The sequence below is a fragment of the Tinamus guttatus genome, unplaced genomic scaffold (assembly GCF_059628265.1).
Source record: "Tinamus guttatus ecotype Peru unplaced genomic scaffold, ASM5962826v1 Tinamus_guttatus_pri_ptg000025l, whole genome shotgun sequence".
In the NCBI taxonomy this organism is placed as follows: Eukaryota; Metazoa; Chordata; class Aves; order Tinamiformes; family Tinamidae; genus Tinamus; species Tinamus guttatus.
The window spans coordinates 2286159-2313556 of record NW_028288559.1 but is presented as its reverse complement, the minus strand read 5'-3'; the positions used below and the strand labels follow the sequence as shown (position 1 = coordinate 2313556).

Below are 27398 nucleotides of genomic sequence, written 5' to 3'. Positions count from 1 at the left end.
CTGGTTCCTGCACTGAGTGCCCTTTGGCATAAGGGCTGCCTTTGAATGCCCAATGCCATGTAACTAACGTCACGTAACTAAACGTAAGCCAAGATCCATGTTGTAATGTTATTTCTTGCCATTCTGAACTAACAAGGTGTCATTTTATTGCCAAGTCAGTCTGGTTTGCTGCATCACCGCTACCTCCCTGAAGATCAGAAGGTAGCACAGGTGACTGGTGTTGCTAAGGATGTTTATGAGACATCCACAGTACCACTGGCAATTAATGAGAACCAAAGAAATTGGCGGAAGTTTAAGAGGTATCTTCACAAGAATCTTTTACTCCTTGTAATCCTGTTCGCTTTCTATACCTCCGGTCCATCTACTGTCTCTGGCTTCCTGAAATCAATGGCTAAATCCACAGTTAAAATCAATAGTGAGCACTCACCCCAGTAATATTTAGGTGGCTATTGGGAAGACGGCCAACAATCCCATTAGGCGTGCCACGAACATTTCGCCTTCCCTGAGTCATCATAATTAATATAATGAGTGGATATGTTTCCAAAGGCATTAGAGTAACTAACTCGGTCTTTGGAGCATCTCTTTTGAGCGCACACATTCTTTGCAGGTATTAGAAAGTGCTGGCTTTCTGTTTTTTTCTGGCCCAGATGCAAAAATGCTGCACAACTTCTCCAATTGCAAAACTGAATGATTATAAAAATAAAAAACTAGAAGCTTAACAGCTGGAAAGCAATATGAAAGGACTGAAGCTTGAACAATAACACAGACCTCCAGCTTAATAAGTGTCTAGGAAGATTTACTTCACATAAATAATGTTGAAAGAAGCCCCTCCTCATTGCTTAGCATCAGCTTACATTCTCTTGTAGGGACACGGTGTGAGTTTTGGGGCAAGTACCAATAGCTACTGCAAGAATCCTTTCAGAAGCGTCATCAAAGTGACCTGGTAACACCTTCCCTTTAGTGCGAAATGCTGTAACTACTTTTTTTCATTGCTTTAATTAGCATGTTCTCATTGCTTTAATACTATGTAGATCTTTGTAAGAGATAAACAGTGCACTGGAGTTAGTCCACCACTGAAACAGAGGGTTGCATCTAAGGCACAAACAGCAAATTTCCAAGAAATCTACCCATTCAAGATTATCACCTGGTCCCTTTTATTATCTAACAATAAACAGTGATATGAATATCTGCCTATCTAGCTGTAAAGCTCACTTTACCTCTGAGGCTCTGAAAATGTTTAAATGTTGCTTCTCCACTCTTCTCAGGCTAGGAAGTGCTAGAGGCATTATTTTATAGTAGGGAAGCCAGAGACTGACTCCCATAGGTAACACAGAAAGCCTGCACAGGAGATTTCACCAGACCATTGCCAGGCCTTCAGCTACTGCTCTAGGTCCAGTTAAGCAACTTACTAAAACGTCATTGAGGAAAAAGGAAGTTCATAAAAGAGAAGGCTGGGAAACTAAAGTCAAGAAAGAGTATTCAGAATCTGACAGTGTTTCCAACATTGGCCACAGCCCCTTTATCTTGAGCAACTACTTTTCTGTGCATTTTCCATCCCACCTCATCCCACTTTGTGCAATGTTGCTTCTGTTTGCAGACCTATCTAAATGCAAGAAAGCAGACTAATGTCTCTTTCTTTTTCCCCAGTCACATTGCTCCTCAAAAACCATTCCTAATTACTTGTCTGACTCCCTTTTTACTCTGCTCCTGAGGGCTGCAAAATAAGTAAATAAATAAGAATCTCTCTTTTTTTTTTTCTCTCTCTTTTTTTTCCTGTCCAGACTGGTCTCTCTTTCTTTGCCCAGCCCATATAACGATGTGCTTAGGCTGCACTACAAGAAATGTATTTATTAGGAAATATTCTGCAATAGTGAACATAGCTAAGTTACAGAATAAATTGTCTCAGGAGGCTGTGCAAAGGTTGAGAATGAGATGATCCTATCTTAGTATACAAGGAATGTGAGTAACCTCTCAAAATCCCTGGAGTCCTAAGGTCTGATTTTCTGCCTCCACCTCTTCTCATGTTTGGTTTAGCTGCTAAGCTACTTAACAAGAGAATCCATTGCTATAGGATACTTTGGATGCAGGTGCATAAATGTGTTTAAAAAGAAAAGAAAACAAAAATTCTAACAAAGAAAAGAAAGGATAAAAAATTGTATTTAAGAAAAAGTAGAGAGGGAGGAGTCTCATTCGGGTTTTGTCCTCTTCCTATACTCTAAGTATGTCAACACAGGCAGTGAGAAGATACTTCTTCAGAAGTGGTGCCATGGTAAAATCCTTGTGTAGCTGTTCTGATATCAAAGTGATCTGGGACCACACATTCCAATGAAAGACCCTCATCTCCACTACAGAATAACAGGAAATCAAGACAGAAAAGAAAGAGAAAAACAGTGGGTCTTCAAGTCTGTCCTCACTGACTCAAGGAAGGTGATGATAGAAGGAAGATGGGTAGACAGCAAGCAGATGCCATAATAAGAGCTGGCGAGAAACTGCATTGTAGATTCATGCTGAAGGGATACACACTGGAAGTCATTTGCTGAGAAGTGTTGATAGGTTTTTATTGAGAAATGGCTGAAGAGACTTCAGCTCAAAGTCTAGCCTCCCCCTCACCTTGCCTCTATTTGGGCTGATGAGAGGCAGCCAGGACATGCTAACGTCGGCTCGCTAACGGAGCCGATCATCATCTATCCGAGCAGCACTCCCTGTCTTGAGAGGAGAGGAGGCAAAACTCATCCATATGCAACAGCACAGGAGAGGAGCCTTCCTTAGGCAAACCAAAACGTTTACACTCTCCATCTTTGGCAGCTGATTCCTCTTACAGCAGTTTGTCTCTCACACACAAGTGTGAAATGGCAGGGCTACAGGCAAGAAGTCTAGGACTGCTAATGGACTGAGGCTCACTCCCGTCCTGACAGAATTAGCAGGAGGCATGGCAAGCCTATACAGATCCCTATTTGCAGGTGACAGTTTGTTTAGCTTCAGAGTCTAGGCAAAGGAGGTAAATGTTTGGTGACAAAGGAGAACGGGAAAGGAAGGTACTAAATCAGGGCTGAAACATCGGTCATTTGGTTTGGTTGCTTTTTAAAGCCAATAACATGCAGTAAAAAACACGAGGAAAAATAAAACTGTCTCAAAAGTCCAGAGCGAAAAAAGCAGACGTCCAGTGTGGGAAGAGCTATTTCCCAGTAGGCAGGGAGAAGCCTGGGCTGGAAGCGTGCCTGGGTAAGAGCTCTCCACCACAAGCAAACAGACAAATGTGCTGGGTGGAACTCCCTCTGCCCACCTCGGCCTCTCATCCTTTGGCTCTCTTCCTGCTCCTAAACCACCCTTGCAAACCGAGAAGTGAGAGGATGCTACGATGACTTGGCAACTACCTCCTGAAAGTGCAAAGAACGGGTAAGAGGTCCCTTCTCCATTTCAGGACAAAGAAGAATATTTAAAACATTATTAGCTCAAAAGGCCCATTGTCGCAGAGCTGGCAATTTTCTTTTCAAATCTGCAAATAGTAAGGAATAGACAACTCCACACTTGGTTTTTGAGGTTTACTGAGACCTCAAAAACTGCAGTAGTTTGATCCTAGATAAAGAAATCCATTTCATGAAAAATTGGAAGAAAAAGCCACAGCTTTTGAGCGACTGTTGTGTGGAGTCTGAAAGTCCCTCTTCTTTAATTACTTTAATTAGTGCAAAATAGCTAAACCTAGTAAACTAAACTGTCAGTTAAACCAATGATATATACAGTATTCAGAGCAAGTTTCTTCCACATATAATACACTAAACCAGTGATAAACTTAGGCAATCTCCAAGAAATGAAAAAGCAGTAACAACTCGACTTCCATAATTATATCACTCCCACCTTATTACTTTTGCACATCCAAATGCTCTGTATCATATATGCAGAGATAAGAGGCTGTCAAAAATCATGTTGTCACTGAGAGTGTAATCACGGTACCATCTCCTTTGCGTGTCTCACTTTAATGAAGCGCCTTCATTTGATCTCGAGTGCAATGAAGTCTTTACTCTAGGATGCATCCGAGACTCTTGCTATTCCCTCCTGGCACCATTGACACATGTATGTAATTCAAGCATGTTCCTGTCTAGCGGCACAAACTTAATAACTGTGGTCAATTCTGTTCTGATAACACCGAGCAATGGACTTCCGCAGTAGTAGCAGCTAAGAACAATTTGCCTCCCAAATGCCACACAGACGAAAGACACGATTTTTTCCTTGCTTTCATTTTTCAGCAGCAGTTTTAAATATCATGTACTTCACTGCATGCCTTTCACATCCTAAATATCTTGGACTTAGTTCAGAGTTTTGAATATCATGTAAATTATGTAAATCTTGAGGCTTAAATATAAGCTTGGTATCCTCTGAAGACACTGTCACTTCTACTTTTGAAGTTTTCCTCGCCAATCTCATATGTTTCAAATAAAGTGCTCCGAACCTCATCAAAATATTTTCTCTGGAATCAGTAACTCAGAGCAGCGTTTCCAGGCTCCCCGTCACTAATGACCAGCCACCCTGTGCTCTCCACTGGCAAAGGGTATGTGACAACTGCCTGCCAGAAGGACAAAGAGAACCGCTTGGGTGCCTGCTTGTAAGTAATTATAGATGGAATATCACACATAAAAGAATAGAACATTCTGCCGTTTCTCTCATTTAACACCAGCTGAAACAAGATTATTGTTAACTGGTGGCTGGGTATCCAGTGGAAGGTATATGTCATCTAGAAATGCCATCCAATTTTTCCTAAATTAAAAATTGCCCCGATGTCTTCTTGCCTGCTTTGAATCAACCTACTTATTGTTAGACACATACACACATACTGTCTCACCAATAAATAAGAAGAAATTCATACTGTCATTTTCATGATGCTTGCTCTATACTGTATGTATTTTCTTTGTCATCATCATCAAAAGGGAACAAACATTTTTCTCCACCATAGCTATTACAGGATGCCTATGAAGGCATTTTATTCCATAAAGAAGCCAATTACATATGTATCACACACATTATAGCCTTAGTGCTGTTGCTTGTTAATTTCTAAAAGTCTTTAAACTGTACATTATTTTAATTAAATAAAGTAATCTAACAGGCACTACAGATGTGACGGGTGTGCATTTTGAAAACTTTATTAGTTCTTCATTCTCGATATACTCTTGCCAGAAACGATCAGAATCTAGTGATTAGCACAGTCCACATGATACAGATCAATAAAGAAGCTTTTTTATGAGCAGCCATTGCAGCAAACTGCAACAGTGGAGTCATAACACTATAAAATCATCTTTTTGAGGGTACAGTTGAGTTTAAAATAATGAAACAGGCAGGAGCCTTTTTTTTTTTTTTTTACTGAAAATGGTGAAAATCAGAGCTATAACTAATGGCTTTGATTTTAACCAAAGGACAGACACAAAATCACAGTCATTTTGCAATATTTTGCCAACCCAGTTCTGTGAATATCACAGCTCTTTCCAGAACATTACAGCAAATACTCAAGACTCTTTTTTAAATGGCTATTTTACTCCTAAAACATGGAAGCCTTTGAAAATTAGTATGGTGAATCTTTAAGACTGTGTGATAACACAGCCCTCTTTTCTAGGTTTTTGGGAGTCATACAGATTCCCCTGTTCTATGCATTTACCCTTCCCATATTCTTCAGCCTGACAGATGCCTAAAAAATTTACAAAACTCCATATGGAGAGACTCGTAAGTAACTGCTTCACTTCTCTCATTCCTCATGTGTATTCGCATCTTCCCCTATATTCTCAGAAGCATTTCTCTGCATTCCCCCACCTCACCATTCAGTTCTTATCCTCCCTGGCACAGGCGCCACGAGTCCAAGGGAGGGTCTTTTGTAACGCTACCTCTCTCCTAAGAAGTGCAGAATTTTGTTTTCCCGGAGGAACACAGCCATGCAATGACTGTGGACAGAGGAAGGTGCCTGCTGAGGCAGCTGGTGCCGGGTTATTAACAGCTTTGGAAAAAAATCAAGATCATACACTTGAACTTGTCTTGAGCTGCCCAGAGAGGTTGTAGAGTCTCCTTCTCTGGAGATCTTCCAAATCTGCCCGGATGCCACCCTGTGCCATGTGCTCTGGGTGTCCCTGCTGGAGGAGGGGGTTGGACTAGATGATTTCTAGAAGTGCCTTCCTCAGCCATTCCGTGATTCTGTGACTTCCTCAATGGACGGGCAAAGAAAAAGGCATAAGCAAAACTAGAGTACTGTGTTTTCCCTGACTTCTGCTGATGAGCGAGTGACGCAATCATGTAGCTGTTAAATAAAAACACTCCTATCTTTACGCAGTGCTAAGTCGCAAATATTACAAGAATGTAGTTACTACTATTAGAGCTAAAGAGAGAAGAAAAGTCCTCCTTCATGGATGACTACTATTTTTTGAAATCTGAATTCCTTTGTGTGTCAAAGGTCTCTCAGGTGAACCTTTTGAGTCCTGCCCTTGATTTCTCGAATTTATATAGTCCAGAGAAGCAAGTCAAGAAGATACCAAACTGCTTAGTTAGTAGTCTGTTCAAACAACCCACTGTCATGTGGGCTTAAAACATGTACTTAAATCTGGGTAAGATTGGCTATTATGCACTCTGCACTTTGCTGGCACTATTTACTGAACTCGCTTTCCACTACTTTAAAAACAGCGTATTCATACATATATATACACACAGAAAGACACATATATAAGTCTGTGGAGTTATGAAAAAAATCAAAGTATCAGAAGGGCCTATTATGGATAGAATAAGTCATTATGAACATGCTTAAAGCAAAAACTAAACACTCAATTAAGGCAAGAGAAGAGCATACCTGTGAAAAGCCGATCACCTCTCCATTTTCATCCAGTATGTTAAAATTAATAATTGGACCCTGGACATCAGGACTGCTGAAATCTGTATGACTATAAATACGTACTACAGGCGCCCCATTGGCATATTTTAAAGTAGACAGCACAGTATAGGTATAGTGAGCTAATGCAAATGTATGTTGTTTTATGTTCTCCATTCCACCTACAAAAATAGAAAAAAAAAAGAAAAAGTAGACACATGTCAGATAATATTAAAAAAAGGAAGATTTGGGGATGTAACCAACAAAAAAAGGGCAAGTTTGTGATCCTTTACATTAATACATACTTTGCATCTGTTTCTTTGCATGAAAAGCTTCAGTAGTACGTTAACACGAGAGATTTATCTACAAATTCATTTACTGGAGATATCTGAAGTTATGCTGAAATGGATAAATGCCCATTACAACACTGATAGTTCCAACCTCTATATCTCACTAAGATCTTTTGGCACAATTAATTTGAAAAGTAGGTTTTGCTCCAAATCTGGCTCTGCAGATCACGAGAATGAGGCATCAATCCTAGCAGAACTCACAAAGCAAATCTCTGTATCCTGGATAAAATAAAAATAACAAAATTTTAAATAAAATGCTAAAATACCAGTCTCTGTCTACATAAAAGATATTAGAACATTAAAGTAATATTCCAAGCCTGCTTTCCTTCTCTTCTCCAAGGAGAGAGAAAGAGGACACTGTGATCACCTCACTGACTGCACACCCAGAGAAGCTCTGCAGGGAAAAGGTTTTCACAGAACTTGTCCTGGAAAAGTATAATGAAGAAATATGTCATCCTTCCTTATTTTTTGCTACGCTGCACGGTTTGGAAAAAAGGACCGCACAGATTTCCTGACAGATGGAGACCTCTGCTATGTCTCTGCTTTCTCAAGGAGGCTGCGTCTCTGGGTGAGATGTGACACCCAGGCTGGCTCCTCAACCTCGCGCTCAGAGATGTGCCACGACATCCATTCACCAGGGAACTCGCGGGTGTCCTGGTTCCCTGCAGGAAGTTTAGACATAAGCTGCAGGTAAAAACCCAGGCACTGAATCACGGAATCACAGAATGGTTGAGATTGGAAGGGACCTCCAGAGATCATCTAGTCCAACCCCCCTGCTTCAACAGGAACACCTAGAGCACGTGGCACAGGGTGGCATCCAGGTGGGTTTGGAAGATCTCCAGAGAAGGAGACTCCACAGCCTCTCTGGGCAGCCTGTTCCAGGGCTCTGTCACCTTCACAGTAAAGAAGCTCTTCCTCACACGGAGGTGGAACTTCCTGTGTTTCAATTTGTACCCATTACCCCCTGTCCTGTCACTGGCCCCTACCGAGAAGAGTTTGGCCCCATCCTCCCTACATTCACCCCTCAGGTACTTGAACATATTGATCAGATCTCCTCTCAGTCTTCTCTCTTCTCCAGACTAAACAGGTCCAGCTCGTTTAGTCTGTCCTCATACGATTGATGCTCCAGTCTCTTAATCATCTTCATGGCTCTCGTCTGGACCCTCTCTAGAAGCTCCATGTCCCTCTTGTCCTGTGGAGACCAGAACTGCACCCAGTACTCCAGGTGCGGCCTCACCAAAGCTGAGTAGAGGGGCAGGATCCCCTCCCTCGACCTGCTGGCAACGCTCCTCGTGATGCAGGCCAGGATCCCATGGGCCTTCTTGGCCATAAGGGCACACTGCTGCCTCATGGTTAACCTGCTGTCAACCAGGACTCCCAGGACTCACTGCTGTCAAAGGGGAACATATCTAAGAGGAGAGGAAGATGCAAGTTGGGACATTTCACTGGACATACTGACAGGAGGCAGTTACTGGGTACGATAACAAATACAGTATGTGAATAGGAATAAGAACATGAATTACCAGAAAGTACAGAACTCTCATAAACAAAATATAAGTAATTTCAAAATATAAACTGAAACACAGTGAATTCTTACCTTTGCAGAGGATAATTAGAAGATAGTAACATGACTAAAGACATTTTAAGCAACATGGGGGACTTGCTCAGAGTGGACATCTGAAGGCTAAGAATACATATAAACTCAATCAAATCTCCCCTGAAAACAGCTGGGGTTTTGTTTAAAAAAACAGACTGGTTTCTCTTATGCATACTATGGGTAGCATTAAGATGGACATATATCACACTAAAAAAGGAGCAATAATATCCTCAAAAGTCTCTTGAAGTAGAACAGTATTATACTGATTGGGTTTTAGAGCTATAATATATTCTGCCATGTCAAGTATCATATTTGAATTACATGAACATTTTGTAACTAAAAAAGATGTTTGGCATTTTCTTCTTCTTCTTTTTTTTTTTTTAAACTGCGTAACTATGAATCTTATCACCCTTATTTCTGTGCATACCATTTTTATATCTTAGTATCTTGAAATTCTTGCAGTCTGCTATAATCCCTTTTGGACAGAAATCTTGTAATCTGCTTGTTGACATTTGTGCTTTTACTTGGAAAGGGCTGTCTTGTTTATCACTGTATAAAAAGGAAAAAGAATATATCTTACCGCTGACACACAGAATTGCAAATCCTTTTGTTATTTTGTGTTTTATATTATTTTGTACTACTGTTATTTCATGTGTTATATCTTGTTATTTTTGCTCAATTCCTAAATTATGTGCTATCTCCTTCAGATAAGATAGGAGAGCAAACCATGCAATCATAGAAATAGGCTAGATATAAGCTGGCCATACACATTTTTGGTGTCAAATAATAACAAGGGAGGAATAAGTTATAAGCACACAAGAAATACTATCGCATGCAGGACTTGCAAGGAACGTTGCCAGAAGCCCATCAGCACAATTTCTAGATGTCTTCACAGTAACCTGGCAAGCATCCCTAGCACATTTTGGTCTGAAAGGCACTTTGTAGTCTCAGAATGGCCTGGTCAGAGGGGTCCTGCTTGGGAGCAGCTGGGAGGGCTGAGGAATCCTATTTCTCAGCAATTGTCAGGGAGCAGCTATCTCTGCAGAACCGAGCGCCTGTCAGCGCCCAAGATGTCTTTAATCTCCTGCCTCAGAGCTCTTCCAAATTGGCAGGAACCTTTTAATGGAAGATTAAGCTACTCTCCTTCTGTCTTGTTGCAGAAATCTCTTATTCAGAAATTTCAGTCTGCCATTCACAGCAATCATCCTGCTATCATTTCCACATTGTCTTTAGCCATTCTCTCTTAAAGTTGCTTAATCACATTTCCTTGTTCATTAGTTAGAGGCTGATGAGCCTTTTAATTATTTATTCTGACAAATACAAATGCCTGCAGTAGCTTTCCCTCAGAGTGACTGGAAAGAGGAAGCGCTTGCCAGGGTCCATGTTTTTAAGAAGCAGAATATGTTGTGATTAGGTCTGATGTCACTGAAAACCCTTGAAACAAATCCCAACAATCTGAAGTTTGTTCTGACAGAAAAAAAAAAGATATTCAGAAAATTGATTTATTTTTATTTTTCTAAACAAAATCATCTGTACTGTGTCCTGCATAAATCCTGTTCTTACCTCATCGCCTCTTCCTACTAGGGAAAATAATATAAAGAAGGAAAAATAAAGAACATGTCTTCAGCCTCTGACCCAGAGTAAGGACAGGCATTACTGCAGACAGCCTCACCTCAGCAGTGACAAAAATTAAACTCACTGCTTGACTTAACCTACCTGAGGTTGATGAGAGGGCAATGCCTATGTTGTGCTCAGACTAACCCTGCCAGTTATGCCCAACATAGTGATGCAATGCCCTGAAGGGTTAGCAGGCTCAGAACTACCATCTCATGCTTCCTTTTGGATTCTGTAACCAAAATTGATAGGGCTTTGCGGAAGAAAAATCAGAGTGTCAGTGATGCTCTTCTGCACGACGGTGTACATCCTTGCATGCTGCTGCCTCCTCCTCATGGTAGCAAGCCAGCTATTGCACAGAGTATCTTGTGAGTGCTCATTCTGCTCTGTTAATACACTTTGTTTCTTCATAGAGATTTACTGTCCAGGAGCCTGACCAAAACTAGGCCAACACTGACGTATTTTTATAACCACCTTGGAAGTTACCAGCTCTTACCACTTATGAAACCTTTGGCCCTCTTTTGAAGGGCAAACAAAGCCATTCCTTTTCTTTTGGCTTCTGGCAGAGAGCAGATATTGCCAGTCCATGTTTCTTTCCGAGTTCCATGACTACAGAGCACCAACCAAAGGTACCTTGCTGTTAGGTAGCAAAGCCAGATCAGTTCATTCAGACCCAGAACAGCTGGAGGAGAGCCCGGAGAAGGCTGTTCTTTATCCTTCTCCTGTAACCCACAGATACATTTACAACGTCAGCTTTTGCACAGAGGTTGCATGCACGCCTGGTCCCATCCAGAGGGAATGTGAGACAGTTCAGCCTCCTGGGTGGGAAGAGCAACTTATCTTACATTTACTGTAGAGTAAATAATAGTGCAAACAGCGTGCAAAACATGCGGTTGTCATGAAGATGCTGTAAATCCACTGCCTGGCTTGCCTGACTTCTTACATTTATGTTCTCTCTGGGTTATTCTATATGCAAAATAGAAAAACATTGTACTTTACAGGTGGAGTTTTATCTAAATAGAGAAATATGAGATACATAAACATCTGGCAAGTCTTTATGGTAGAATGCTTAGAGTTAGTATAGGCATGGTTTTGCATTACATATAAGGGAAACAATCTCCCGTTCAAAATACCCAGCATTTCAGTAGCCAGTTGTTTCAAACATTACTTTTTCCTAAAAGGACTGCAGACAGGCAAGCATATGTCAAAGTCTGTAAAAGCTTTTGAATAAAGAAATTAAGATAAAGCAGAAACTGAAATCGATCCTCTAGAATAAAAGCTCTTGGGCTTAAGATTTCCTGGCAACACTCTGTGATCTGCATTCAAATACATCTTTTATCTCCCCGATTATAAGGAATTAATCTCTCCTTAGCAGAGATAAGGAAGAAGAGAGTCATAGATTAAATACACTGTTATTTTTTAACTTGTTGTAAAAAAAAAGAAAGAAAGAAAAGGGAAAACAAGATGTAGCCACCTTCTCATAAATTCCACTCATGACAGACAGGCCCATGGGACCTCCGGGTCGATGTACTAAAGAAGCCTTGAGCCTGAACTCCTGCCAAAAATTCAGATTCTTCCCTTCCAACCAAAAGCCTAATTTAAGGTTCTCTCCTGAGACTGGTTCTCTCTGCATTCCTTTACGTACAGAACTGAATAATTCTGGGTACATTCTGTCACATACTTTAGTGTGATTCCCCAAAGAAAACATATTCTGATGTTTAACTTTGCAATGATAGCTTTGTATCTCTCCTTTACAGATCTGACAATATACTTATATTGACAATACACTAAACCATATATTCTAGCCAGTGGTATTTTCAGCAAGTCCACTCCACAGAGACTACTGCAAACACACAAGTGAAACATTCGTGTGAAGATGCAACCTCTCCCCCAGCCCCTGCAGGGAAAAAGATAAATACAATGCTAGAGGAGTAAAGAATCCGAAGAAAATATAATCAAAGTAATCAGAAATCTTGATATCTTCTTTTGTAGTTATGGCTTCTGGGACTCAATCTGTTTCTACTATCACCAATAAAACTATAAATTATGCACATTCCTAGTGAAGTTTTTTTGAATTAGGAAAAGTCAGACCAAAAGTTAGTTCAGCAATTGCCTGTCTCCCACAATGACAAATGGTAGATATCTAGGGAAAATATATGAAAAAATATTATGTAACACCTAAGCAACCACAACCGATAGTTTAAAGATTAAATAAACTAAACATAAACAAAAAAAAATATGAAATGAGCTTCTGGATTGGCTAGCATGGCAACTACACACAACTTGAGATGAAAAAGTACTGAGGATGTTAAGAGGTCCTAATGCAGCTTAACATTAAAGTTGATTCATAGGTACTTTTTTGGACTCGAATGAAAGGAACAATTTTAATATAACACCATTACAATATTGCTCAAAACAGCTAACCAATCTAGTTCATTAAAGTTCAACATAAAAGACTGTAACCCAACTATCAGCAAGCTCATAAAACCACCCATTATTCACACCCATCTGAGACATGGATAGATTGCAAAGCCCTTAGTGACACTGAATCCAATCAGCTTGGATTCCAAAAGACACATAACAAAAAAAATAAAAGACTCAGGGAACACAAAGTGGGACCTTTGATGACTGTTTCTGCAACCTCGGGGATTACATTTTTTACCCAAAAAGAAAACATTTGTACCCACTGAGGTCATTTTTACTTTTAGAGCACAGTGTGACCCCATACATGGATTATAGAGGGCTTTCTCCTCTTATGATGCAATAAAAATACATTAAAAAAGGAAATTTTAGTTATAAGGCTATGGTCTTGCTTCATGAGACCAAAGGCCCAGGCCTGAAACTTTGGATGGACACTTGCAACTTAATCAAATACTTAGGTACTTCCTCTGCAAGCAAAATGGAGAGCCACTTTATATTCTCAGCTCTTCTAATTCCATGCAAAATTCAATGTGTAATATTCAATGTGTAATAGAGGGACCTTGATACTCTCTCAACACTAATTCTTTGCATAATAGCTTAATCCTTTTATTCTCCTCCCTCTCCCACACCATCTCAATATTAGACTGTGGAAAGCAACTGCTTAATCCTCTATTCAGAGTGTTATACTGAAACCAAACATGAAACACATATTCGGTGTTTATCTTAATGAACAGAAGGCTCTTTGATGCCCCATCTCTCACTTCCTTTGAGCAGCTAATTCATGCTCTGTTTCTATAGAGCAAGGGAAGTTAGAAGTCTTTGTTCTGAATAAATGAGCAGAACATGCTGAAAGGAGCAGCTCCTGATTTTCAAATATCGTAATGAGGAGCACTTTTCCTTCTTCTTAATTTCTTGGGAGTAGTAAGAGAACAGCTACAGCACAAGCCAGCTGGCTGGCTTCCTTGGAGCGCGACTGTTTTAATCACAGGTGCAATTTCATTCAAGTTAGCTGCTTGTTAGACTGAAAACTATCTAACAATATATATCAGCTCCAGATAAGAGAATGAAACTTTCTTGTTGCTATTTTCATTGCATTTCTTTTTTTGGGTGGGAGAGGTGTCCTCTTTTTCTTTCATGAATGGAAGCCATAATCTTAGCAGAGGAAATCATTTCATCTTGACTTTTCAGACCACAAAATAAGCACCACAAAAGATGAGAGGAATGCAGAGCTTTCTTAGAAGGGTAGAGAGCTTTGCGCACGTCCTGGCAGCAGCATTCAAACCAGATCTCCAAAGTGCTGGACGACCCCACGGACGTTTCCGCAATGCAACCACAGTATCATCCCTGGAAGTGCTTATTCATGTGCTGGTCCTGTTTTTCCTCTAAAGGCTTTATCTCAGGCCAGCAGAACAACTTCTGCTTATGATGCTGTCATCCTAAGGACTGAATGCAAGAGAAGCTGGTACTGTGACAGCACGTGAACTCTCCTCGTACACGTTACAAACCCAAGTGTAACACGGCCTCTTTTCTGCACTTACAAAAGTGGCTTTGGTGCCTAAAGGAGCCTGTTATGCACAATTCCTGGAGGTCAACATGCAAAAGCTTCTTCACGAGAGCTTGTTTCCTGCTCTTTCCAAGTCTCAGCATCTAGGCTGCTAATACAAGGCGAAACATAAAACACCTTCCCTCAAAGCTAGAGCCTTGGAGAAAATACAAGATGGGGCAACAAGTCTATCACAAGGCTAATTCAGCACTGACATTTCAGGAAATCTTACTTATATATTTTATTCAGCAAGAGGAAAAGCTTTCTCACCTTTGGCCCAGCCAGAAACTATGGTACCACCAGCTGTGCAGTTAAGTGCAATTATTCCTTCCAACAGCTTTTCTATAAGGCCCATTCCCCAGTACTAACTGAAGGTCTCATAACTTCCTAATGGCCCAGCAGTTTTCTTTTTCATTCCTGAGCAGAGTTGCAGACCAAAACAGACGAACAGCTTGCAGCAATAATAAGCTGAATAGAAAGAAAAATCCAAGTGTGTTTTTCACAGGAAGAAACCTCTCCCTTGACATCACGAGAAACTTCTAAAATATTCTGAAAACCTGCCTGGCTTCTGTCTTTTTCTCACTAATATTACAGACCACTAATATTACAGACCTCAATCAAAATTCTTGCTGGGATGTAATTCAATTCCATATCAAAGCTCACCACCTCTGTATAGTGTTTAAATAGGAAAATACAAAGAAGGCTGCTAACCACGTGCTCAAACTAAGTACTTTGGTACCCACTGGCTTGATCCTACCTTTCTTCAAGTTTTATATTAGCAACCCCTTTAACCTATCATTCCTGGAGACTCCGTGAGGGACTCTTTGGTGCCCGAGGAAGCACATCATGTTAATTCCAGGTTTTCCCTGTCTGATAATATCAGTTGGACACCTCCACTCTTACTCCCTGGGAACAGGCAGCCTCCAGGGCATTACGCAGCAGGACGTTTGCTTTTGTGCAGTCTTCTCACTTCATTCTTTGTAAGGCTCCAAAGAGGCTCCACCACAGCAATACACCAAAAATCCCCAAGCCTATTAATAATTAGACCAAGAAATAACCTATAAAAATTCCTAGAGAACAAACTGTAAGGCATGAAGTGGTGCAGTAAGGAAAAACATGTTCAAAATTTCCATTCTGTCCGTGGCTCGCAGAAATATTTTGAATTTTGTGAAGCAGGCTCTGTTTGTGATCCATATAACAAGCTCTTACTTAAAGTTCGGATTTTCTGATATCCTTCACTTCCTGACGGTGTGAAAGGATGCTCTGCCTTTGCTTTCACCTTGTCAGATGAGACCTCCACTGAGTAATGATATTAAAATAACAGCTAACAGACGATCCACATGAAATAGAAGTAATGAACAGCAACAATAAATTGTAAGATCTCTTTTGAAATTTCCTTGATTTGATGCTTTAATTACAAAGAAATATGCACTATTATTGAAAAGCACTAGTATTCTTAGGCCTCATCCTAAACAGAATTACACCAGGATTTGTCCCAGGCTTTCTATGCAGGTAAACATTGTTTTAATAAATATTTGGGAATGACACTACAAGACAATCCTTTAGCTTAGCAACTCAGCAATCTCTATATTCTCTTAACTCTACTGCCACTTTTATTGATCCAGCCCAAGGCCACAGCATTAACTCTGCTTTATATCACTGGCTAGGTTTGTGAGGAGCAGAAGAGTGACCCCTTGATGTACTGTCCTTCCCATGGCCATTTTTCTCTGCTGGGCTCTGGCAGGTTCCCATCTGCTCAAGTTCATTGGCTGGGTATGTGTGCAGGTGAGATGTATCAACACTAAAAACACAGACTCTAAAGTAAAAATTAAGAGCAAAAACATCTACTTTGCCATCACGTTCCACACTCTCAGAAAACATATTTAAGCAGGAACATTATAGTCCCAGTCTCACTTCTCAAGAGTTCCTTCAACACAAGCAGCAGGCCAGTACTTCTTAAAGTATGAGTGCAGGACACTCAGCTACAGCCTGTGCAAGCCTGTACCAGTGCTCCTGTGAGCACAAGGTTCTGCAGCGCTGGCTGCTACAAACAAACTGTTGGCAGGTTGTCATCACACTGCTCATTCTCACAGGCTGCTGAAAGCCACAGCACCTAAAATAAATAGGCCGCAGCCTCCAAGCTATGGGGGTGACAACTAACTTGTAATATAAGGGTCCAAACATATGAAAAATCAAGACTGAGAGTGAAATATGAACTGGAAAATAAGAATATTATGAAGTAATTCATTCTAGTTTTTATTTCCTTCTAGATATCGTAAAAGATGTTCTAGAAAGAATTAACCACTCTTGGTATTACATCAGCTTCATAAATCAGTCAGAACCTGTGCTTCAGATTCAGTTCAGAAGAGCTGATGTATTTCAAGGCATGAGCAATTCCTATGTGTACCACTTGCTGTCTCAGGTTGTAAATCACTATCTGCAGCAAGCTAAAGAACTGCCTCTTAAACTGACTTACTGTGGACAGGGTTAGAAGCAAATACTGATCCAAGCAAGGTAGCAGTGAAGGGCGAACACAGGAGGCACTGTCAAGGAAGAGAAGCACATAGGAATGAATGAAAAGCCTGCCCTTTTCTCTTGGTCACCTGTTAAACTGGAGCTCACTAGAAGTGATAGGAAACAAACAAACGAAGAAAAAAACCTTAGGCTGCTGGACTCTCAGGTGACAGACTTTGAGATTAAGATTAAAGAATGGCTTGAAAAAAAACCTTTTCTCCATAATTTCAATTTCTAAAGCTTTTAATCACACCAAACCTCTGGGAAAGATTAAGGCACCACTTTTTTTTTTTTTTTTTCCAGGTGGCAAAGAGCAGACAGCAAAAAGTTCCCTTTCATCGACTCTGGTAAGTGGTGAAGTTTCATCCCTCCAGGGAATGAAGGGGTGCCTGGGGCTCCTAGATTCACTTATCTCTTCCATCTAGAAACTTGAGTCTGTCTCCATGGAAAACAATAAAAAGAAATACATCTCGCTTTTCTAGTTCACTTGGAGCTTTCCACTTCTAGACTGCTCTTCCTTACATCTCAGCACAGTATTACTATAGAGGTAACATAGGCTACTTCCATTCAGGCTGTCCTATGAAATCCATATTTTAAGATGGTGAAGAATACGCTTAGGTTAATAAAGGGAAAAACAGAAGATCCAGTTATTTTTGTGTTTTCTGATCATTTAATATTATCTGTTTATTCTTTCATTTTTTTTCATCTTTCCAAAGACATCTGGAATGCAGAAACAGATCCCTTTTATTACTTGATAAGTGCAAATATGTTAATAATAGACAGAGATTTATCAGAGAACAAAGAAATCTAAGAAAACCTTGTTACCTTCTTCATCCTTCTTGACCCATTAATGAAAACACAATTTTGCAACCGTAAATGAAAAGCCTGACTATGAAATGAGCTTTATAGCTGAAGCAATACGAAAGAATAATCTTTAAACTGAGCTGTGGCTACTATAATGAACAGACTCCAGTGTTATTATTGTCAGCAAAGAAAGTTGACACAGGCTTAGCTGCATAACCGTTAGCTGCACATTGCTATTAAACATGAGATAGCTGCAAACATGACATATGTAAATTCCACAACATGGACACGAAATATGTAAATTCTATAACATGAAGTAAAGAAGCTGGTTATTACCTCAGCCTCTGTGAAAATGAGAATATCTAGAGTTACAAAATCCTCTTGTTAAAATGTTCTTAAAATTTTGATTTACCAAACAGGCTAATAACACAAGATCCAATTAACAACAGCACTGGATATTTATAGCTAGCTGAGATCTTCCCTTAGGCAGCCTGTAGTATTAACAACAGCTGGTAAGAGGCGACTATTAGTCATACCATATGCTGGAACACTACTACAACTAGCTTAATACTCCTAGGTTATAAGTCTGCAGACCTTTAGCACATTACGGAATGTCATAATCTTTTGCACAGATTATATCTATGTGTCTTCCTAAAACTAGGTAGTTAAAAAAAAGGAATGTATGTTCTTCTAATGTTGCTTTTTCCATCTTGATGGACGCCTGACTCGCTATAGTAAACCATCTGAACCTCTTCCATTGTACACTGGGGTAAAACCTCAGGCAATATTAACTAGGCTTAGTCTCTCTAGCCAAGCAGCTGGGAGCCGTGTTCTGCAGGTTAAACAAGTCAATCCTTTTAAAGAATAAATTTTTATTTAGCCTATTTTGCTTGCTAGGTGACTTCATGTAATAGATTCCCTCACGTGAATTGACCTGATCTAGAACTGCTTTGTCAACTTGTCAAAGCTTCTAATAATTTCAGAATATCTCTTTCTGGTCTAACCAGGCCTCAAGTGGTCATCATTATACAGAAGGCAATCTTAAAGGAACTAAACCACCACCACACTGGGTTAGTTCTTGAGATGGAAAACCCTTACTTCAAAACAGCAGGTAAAGCGAGAATAGTTAGGATTAATCAAACTGTTCAAATACCTATAGTGAATTCAAGAGGTAAAAGGAAAAACCCTTGATAATTACGCATGAATTATTTAAATGCTGCATGTATGAAATGCTTTGTGTGTGTATTTCATGCAGACCTAGTGCACTCATTTATCTCCTTGAACACCATCTGTCTTCTAGCAGTCATATATGCAAGAAAACAATACGTGAAGGATCTATAAATGTTTCATTTTATAAGAAGAACAATAGTCTGTATTTCAAAACTGTATGTTTCCCACCCAAGAGCTCTTTTACTGAATGCAGTGGCAATTTTCCAAGGACCTCTCAGAACATTTTTAGGAGTGAACCCCTTACACATTTATTATTATAAATAGATATTACTGAGGAGTTTTCAACATGGAAACTTTACTGGATCACTGAGATCAAAAGGCAACTGCCACTCCATCAACTTAGGCGTGCTATTCTATTTTAGGATGTCCTACAGTGCCACCATGCTCAGACGAAGCATTTATCAGGTAAAGTTAGCCTGGATGGGGACATGGCTTTTTTCCTCTTTTTCCTTCCACACTATGACGGTTCTCACTGAAGAGCATCTCAAAGAGAGGCGTTAGTAGGGCTATGAAGAGGGATCACAGAGATGCAGGACAAGCTGCCACCCTGTTGCCACAGCAGACAGTCAGCGGGGACGCCCTAGGCAAGACTGAGCTGTGTTAACTACCACTTACCCACTCCTCTCCCAGCTGTTTGCTGAGTGCTCTGGACCTGCTCTCGGAGCTTTTCTACACTGGTCAACAATTTTACTGTTTCCCACCTTCTCTTTTTTCATGAGGACCACGCTGTCCACAATACGAAGGGAGTATGTGACGCAGCTGGCTACCCTTCGCCACTATATCTAACAGTGTTGTGTTGAGTCCTTATTTTTAATTCTTTGTACTACTCTCATTTCACAACCCCCACCATCTGTGAACAGCTATAGAAAATGTATCTCTCTCAGTAAAGACTCCCCAGAGGCTTCGAGAATTTCATCCCCTCACACGCAAGCTCGAGAGAGGGCTCACAGGAATAGGACACCCCTCTGAAAGCTGGAGAATAAAAAACAAACGATTTTTGGCTCAAGCACTTCTTTCCTTCTCAGTTTTGGACATATGAGAAATAAATTAATATCCAGTTATGGTGAGCCACACCATTTTTGTGAGTCAAGCAGCAACTGTGAAGTTGGAGCACTTCAACCATGTTGAACCCACCACAGCAGAGGAAAAAGGCAGGTGTTATAATGAGAAAGCTCAGACACATAACAAGTTATCACAGTCAAACCAAGGAGATAGGGATACAGTTTTACCCAGACTTGGCTCAGTCAAGCCCAAATCAAACAATCGAAACAAAAATAAACAAGCAAAAACAAAACAAAAGAAAAGGGGGGGGAGGGTGTTTTATGACATCCCTTTTCTATAAGAAAAGATAAACTACATCCACTTCCATAGGTGACAAATATTTATCTACATTATGTGTAAGAACTTCTGGGAATGCACGCTGCACAACTTCTCCAGGGCTTCCTTGTCTTGTGACTATAAAGATCTTTCTAGTTCTATGCTCATTATGGCACTTTTTTTTTTTCTTTCTTTCTTTAACAAAGTGATGGTGTCGGTAGTCTGTGATTTACTAAAAAACCCGAGATCCTCCTCTAAGAGAGCAGCTAAGACATGAACTGGTACCAATTACTTCTGATTACAACATGATTACTTCTCACTGAACACTTTGTTCAACAGCCAACAACAGCAACCATTATTTGTATTCTATTCTGCAACCTACCAAACTTCCACTCCACTTACTTACACTCACATTTTCTTATAACATATTATGGGCTCTAATGTGAGGGAGTAATTTGTTTCCCGCACTTTACCCAGCACTTCCTTCAATTCCACAGCACTTCACGGCTAATATTAACTTGGCTGGGACGTGCTTACCCCTTTACGGGAAGACATTCTGAAAGACAAGCTCGGTACATCATTACACTGCTCTGCTCTTGGGGGCTGTGCTGTGCGGATACTCGTTTCCCCACCAATTCTGCCCCTTGGTCTGCAGGATGCACGAGTGACGAGCGCGTGTGTCGGAGGGGCAGACAGTTGGAAGTCGGCTGCTCATTAGGCAGGGAAGGCAGGAAGGCACTTGGAGCTTATTAAAGCAGCTCAGCTCCTCGCAGATGTAAAGGTCTCCTGCAGCAACGGGCAGGAACGTCTCCTCACACGTCGTGTTGCTGAGACGTAGTTCCAGCTTTCCACAAAGCTCTGAAACGGGGCCGTGCTACCCAAATGCTCCCCATCCAGTTTTAGTTCTGCGTTTTCATATTTCATTTTGCATTGGAGACAGTATTTGACCCACAGACAGAGGCCAGATCCGCCTGTTTCACACAGCTGCTGGTTGAGGGGACATTTATTTAAAACTCTTCCTGTCAGAACAGAATGATCTATTAGGATCACAAATGGCAAGATGCCCAGAGACAGATTTTGAGGACTCCTGCTTTCGTGAACAGGAAGACAATTTGAAGATTAATTTCTGAAACAGACAGCAAAATATATCTTGCCGACCTCTTAACACTGCTGTAAAAATATATTGCTTTTAAACACCTATGATGTTATTCAATTAATGGATTGGTATTGCTGCTTTCGATTCATAAAATTCAGATTTATATTCCCCATCCTCTTTCTACTACCCTTAATCTCCCCTCTTTTGTTTCTCATGCTACCCCTAAGAGGAACTTAGGATACCCTATTGTTTTTAAAGATCATTAAAGAAACTCCAGAATGTTCTCTGGCAATTAAACCAAATTGTATTTTAAATAATGCAGTAACTTTTACCCTTGGAGCTGAGTCGCAGCTTTTCTGAACTTGGAAGAACCAAAGGGCATGTCCATTTCTGTAAAATCAATGAAATCAAATATGCTGCAATTCTAATATAAGTCATTAATTAGTCTCAGAGGTACATTCATGATTATTACACAGGATTTTCACTTTCAGTTAATGGTAGTTAGAAAAAAAAATCCTGCAAGAAATTAGCAAGAAACTCTGATAATGACATTTTGAAAATTATGAATCAGAATGAAAGTCCAAGTTTCCAAATCCCCTAGCTAATAAAAGCTCAAAATAAATATTTGTTTCAAATGCACTGGAATATTTCAAATCAAATCTTTTTTGAATACTATATACAATGCAATAAAATTAGTACTTAGTACATCTAAATAACATGACAAATAATTTTTAGCCTTTTTCCCATCAAATTTCATATCAAAATCAACACATTTCAAGAAGACAGATAAACGCTACACTTTCTCCACTCCAGACAATAAGCCAACGATAATTACAACCACATCTAGCCTCTTCCTCTGTCCTAGCCAATTGGTTACTCAGAAGATTGAGCAAATGAAAGACAGTGATGTTGATTTATCATTATTGTTACTATTATTTTATGTTTAGAAACCACTATGTTGAGGAAAAAGAGGACTAGAATGCGTGACCAAATTAATCATTAGACATCTGCAACAGCATTTCCACTCTTTTGTTCAATTTTCTATTTCAAGGAGATGACCAGGACATAAAATAACTTTTTTTTTTCTTTTCTTCCAGCACCAGCTCAACTTTGGTTTGGTTTTATGATGCTTTTCTCTGTGTAAAAAGCAACACAGAATAGCAACAACAAAAACCAACAAAAAGCCTCTTGCATTTACGAAGGCCTGTACTGTTGTATCTAAGCCTAAGATAAAATCTGACCAATTCTCAAAGATGAAAGGTAGCAGCCTCAACGGGGAAACAGAGGAAAGAGGCAACCTGAAGGCTCTTCCACGCAGCACACGCTAGTCTTGATCAATAAAATACCACCTGTCAAAACCATGTTAATGAAACTCTTAAGCAAGCCCTAACAAGTAAAAAATGAGAAGAAAAAAGAGAAAAAAAGTTTTCTTACTGGGTTTTAATAAAGACATCCCCAACTAAAATTCATTTTCTGGTTTGTGGATTAAAACAGGAGCTGCCAAAAGCTGCAGAGGATTTACATATACAGTAGCTTTAAGATTTCCTCTCGTGTAACTTTTCTGTTGAGCTTTTCCTGCTGCCCAGCCTCCCTCCCTCTCTCTCTTTCTCTCTCGAGCCTTTTCATGTTCTCTGGCATCAGTCTCATTCTCCCACCGTTATTCTGGTGTTGATCAGGAAATGTCAGTTCCACGGTAGTTACGCGGAAGATGAAATAAATACCAACACATTGCAGAATGCAAATGTCAGTCCTCAGGGCTCAGGTACTATTTCCTTGCTGTTACTTCTCTTCTTCTGCAGGGTAAGAATTCTGAATATTCTCAACTTATGTTTTCAAGTTTTCTCTAAAATAGTGAGTTAGAAAACCTTCTAAAAGAAATTTGATAGCTTCAGTTAGTCACATGACTATAAAAATGAAGCTAGAAGGAAAATGTAATAATCCCAACACCTGTAAAAATCTGAACACTGAGCTTGCACTGACTGTGAAAGCATTTGTAAACCACAGGTTTATTACCTAGTCTACCTTGTCTATCTACCAAACCTGGCTCTTCCAATGTTACAAATGTGGCCAATGAAAGCATAAACAAGAATTTGGGGAAGAGGAAGATTTTTAGCCACTTTGTACTTTCAAGTATATATTGGAAGTAGAAATTTTTATGATTTGTAGAGTCATAAATAATTATTGTGTGAAACAGAATCCAGACCTTGGAGGAAAAATACTGAACTTCTTTGATAAGGCTCAGCAGAGGCCACCAACAAAGGAACATTGTTGGTGGAGACCCCCTTTGGGAACGTGCGCACGCACAGTCGTAGAAGGGTTGTGTGACAGGAAGGCGCAGATCTGCCCGCCCCAGGCGGCCTCCTGGCGTGTACTGGTCATATGTGACAGGATGCCCTGGGAATAGAACATGAAGGCGGACTCAGGAGGGATGGAGACTCCCAACATCGAGGTCAATGTGGTCTCCCGCGGGGACGCCCGCTACAGTTGAGAGCCTGCCAGCCCCTCCAGGCCGCTATCTTGGCAAGATGTGTGGTCTCGTAGTCCTGCTGGCAAGTATTACTCAGTAAGTAATCGTTTCGTATTCGCTTGCACTTGTATCTATGTTGTTTTGATTAAAGACGTCTGTGTCAGTAAGTTAGTCTCGTCAAATGTGCCTTTATATCGCCGAATCCCGAGCCCATCCGGCACGAAGTAAGAAGGAAGATGTGTGACAGTGCTTAATGCCCCCGTGTATGCATTAAAGCTCCGTAAATTCCTCCATGAACGTCGCCTAACATGTAAACACCAACACAACTTTTAAAACCTGAAAAATAGCACTGAGGTCACAAAAAGGCATCTTTCTCATAACATACAAAGCATCAGGCTCTACACGGCAGCTTCCTATTCCCACCTCTAAATGATACAGCTTTCAAGGTGAGAACTGAATCTCCCCTTAATGTTGCCAAGACACTTGCGGCGAATTCAACTCGAGAGAAACGTGATGTCTTTCCACACAGGCCTGTAAGTCTCGCTGGATGCCGTGGTGGTGGGGCATGTTTAGAGATCGGCCACACTCAGCCCCAAGCACTTGATTCCGACTACAGCTGCACTGCACGGTTTGGAGAAGCATGAAAATCCCAGTGAGAACAAGGCGCTGCTCTGCATGGTCTCAGTTTCTACAGCTCTACATAGCATCTCCCACTTCTGTCCTCCTATTGTGTGAGCTCTGGATCTTTCCATCTCTTGTCCACATATTTGTGTGTGACTACACACTTGCTAAAACGTTCCTTTCAAAGGCCTTCAATGACTAAAAGAGTTTTTTTATAAGATGAATAAGCGCCAAAATGGTGTTTTACATAGTCTCCAATTTCCTTATGTAGAGGAAATCCCCCCCAAATTATGCAAAAAAGATCAGATTTGATTCACATTTTTATCACAACTATTTTGCCACAACTTTATATATCCCCTATACTAAATCAAGCCATTACCCCAATTGACTGAATGGTCCCAATAATGAAAAATGGATTCAAGTAAAAAGAGTTTGAGGGTACCTAAGCCAAAGTAAAGTACAATTTTAAATTCCAAAGAACTTATTTGTTATCTCTCAGCAGGTGACAGCTACTGCCAGGTATAAGGACTATCTTTCTTCCCGCACTCCAGCCTTCCATCTTCTTTAACTTCTCTAAGCTTTGAAATGAAGATATTCTTAATACCCCAGAAAGAGGCTTTGCATATGAAACGAATGATTAAACTCACTCGAGATGCATCCATTTTGGGATGAGGCACTGCATGAAAGAAAGATACGCTGTGATCTTCTCCTCCTTATGACTTCCCTATGAAAACAGGCGTGGGATTGTTACTGGAAGTGGCTTGTCCAAGGTCACTGAGGAGCCGGCAGCCCGTCACAGGCGGGTACGGCCGCACAGACCAGGCCTGGTCACTGGCAGAAAGAATCAGCCTCGGAGCAGCATCTGGAGCTGTTTGATGCAAGGCCATACCCGAGCAGCAAAGGGAATTGTGCCTACCACACAACATGCAAGTCAACCACTACAGTTCTGCTAGGCTAAAATCCTCCCTGCCCAAGACACAAGGCGAGAGCCAAGCCGGGGCCTGCAGGGGAGCTCCGAAGAGAGGGACCGCTCCTCCTCCCACAGGCACAAGGCGAACCAAGGCCTCGCAAATGAAAATTGCATCTACTGACAGGAAATATTTCAGGTTTTGGACAGAAACAAGGGAGGGCTTGTTGTTTATTTGTCCATTTACTTCATAGCTTTTAAATGTGATCACTCCGGGGCTGTAGAAAAGAATTTTGGTCAAAAGAGAATAATAAACATCACATTGACTGCCATTTTAAGCCAATGCCCCAAAATGTGCATCTTCTCCGTCACGCGAGATCTTTCATCAAAGATCTCAGCAAAAACTCTCACAGCCCACAGACTAGGTCCTTTTTTCCCTCTGTGTGAGTTACACAACAAATTTGTAATTTGATGTGTAAGCAGCTATATATTGCGGAAAAGCACTTAACAGATGTGCTCTGGAACGAAGATACTCTGCTTAAAAACTTACTGCATCAGAACCACCCCCTTAATTTGCTTAAAAGCACTAACTCCATTAAGACCTCAATTCTGGAAATAATTTATCAATCTTCATTACTAGTAATACTCTTGCAAGAGACTCTTTACAGAAAAATCAAATCCACTGGTCTGCATAGCAATTACTGTGAAAGCCCAGGCAGTTTGAGAGAGATTTTTTTTTTTCCTTTTCAGAGGGTGGGGGCTTTTCTTGTCTTCATACGCAGTTCTCTATATCTCTCTCTTCTAACTACTAGCATATGTTTAAAAATGTAATAGAAAAGCTTCTATTTTCTATTGAAACCTTGATAGCTTTTTTTTCAGCTTTTTTAAAGTATTTAAGATTAGTTTCAATAACTATTTTTTCACTATGCCCGTAAAAAGTTCTCAGGCCTCATTTTCTTCCCTCACTACTACTCACATGTGTGCTGCACAGACAGATTCTTCTCCCCAATGGTGTGCTATTTTCAAGAACCACAGAAACAATCCACAACCTGATCCAGTGCTCAAGGAAATTGAAGAAGATCTAAACTTTTCCTGAATCAGAACCATAGCTTACACACCTGATCAGCCACTGCCACACAGATGCTGGTGACCTCACCAAAGTTAGCAGAAATGGTTCAAATCACAGTGCTACAGTTTTGGATCCTGTATTAATAAAGTTCCTAATGAGTACAAAATATGGATGTATGACATATTTCTACTGGGACAAAGTCAGGCACCTAGTTACAGCTGACAGGTCTGTCTGACTGATTACAGGTCAACCAGAAGCAAAACCTGGTTTTAGCCTGCAAAAAAAAAAATCAGTTTCAGGATGAAAAAGAACATTTTGTTTGGCCCAGACGAAGATCACCGTCTTCAGGCTGTTAAGTGTTTCCTTAGAAAAGCCTGAAGTAAATATCTGCCTTTAAATAGGTAAATGAAAATGTTTTGGAATATTATTTTTAAATGTGGCTATGAGAACGTTCTTGTTTTCCTTCCAGTTGAAACTACTAGCCAAATAATTTTGGCAAAAAGAATAAAACATGCCTCTCTCACACTTTTGGAGCAGCCAGCAATGTATGGGGGGCTTGCCAGAAGCCAGCTGTGATCTGGGATGGCACTTGGTCCTCATCGCATTTAGCAAAACATGTAGTTCCTCTGTGGTTCTAGAAAAGATGTCACAGGCTCATTCACTGATAAAAGCAAAAGGCAAAAAGCCCTGCCTATTTATGCCACAAGTTTAACTTTCTAATAATATATCGGTTGTCTTTTCACATGGATACAGTTAAAAACAACTCTAATAATCTATGAGCAACGGGACTTGATTCCAAACCTCTTCATTGTTTTACAAAATTCAGCCTCTTTAAGGAGAAAGGAGGCTTTCAGAAGCAGAATTTCTATGAAATGAAATTCCAATGTATTAACAAGCCATTCTGATCTGAAATACAAATATAACGTGATGAAATTCCTGTGAAGCGAAAATAAAAACTCAACTGAGGCCCATGAACATGCACCTTCCAAATAATTTATAAACATTTTCTTTTA

At 40.3% G+C, this 27398-nt stretch overlaps 1 protein-coding gene across 1 annotated transcript in view; it reads right to left on the bottom strand.

Moving 5' to 3' along the window:
* MOCOS (molybdenum cofactor sulfurase) overlaps positions 1–27398 on the bottom strand; it is a 209524-nt gene that overhangs the window by 42981 nt on the left and 139145 nt on the right. Inside the window, exon 6 of the mRNA XM_088525988.1 lies at positions 6818–7017. Coding sequence (XP_088382114.1) covers positions 6818–7017 — 200 coding nt within the window. The remainder of the gene's footprint in view (positions 1–6817; positions 7018–27398) is intronic.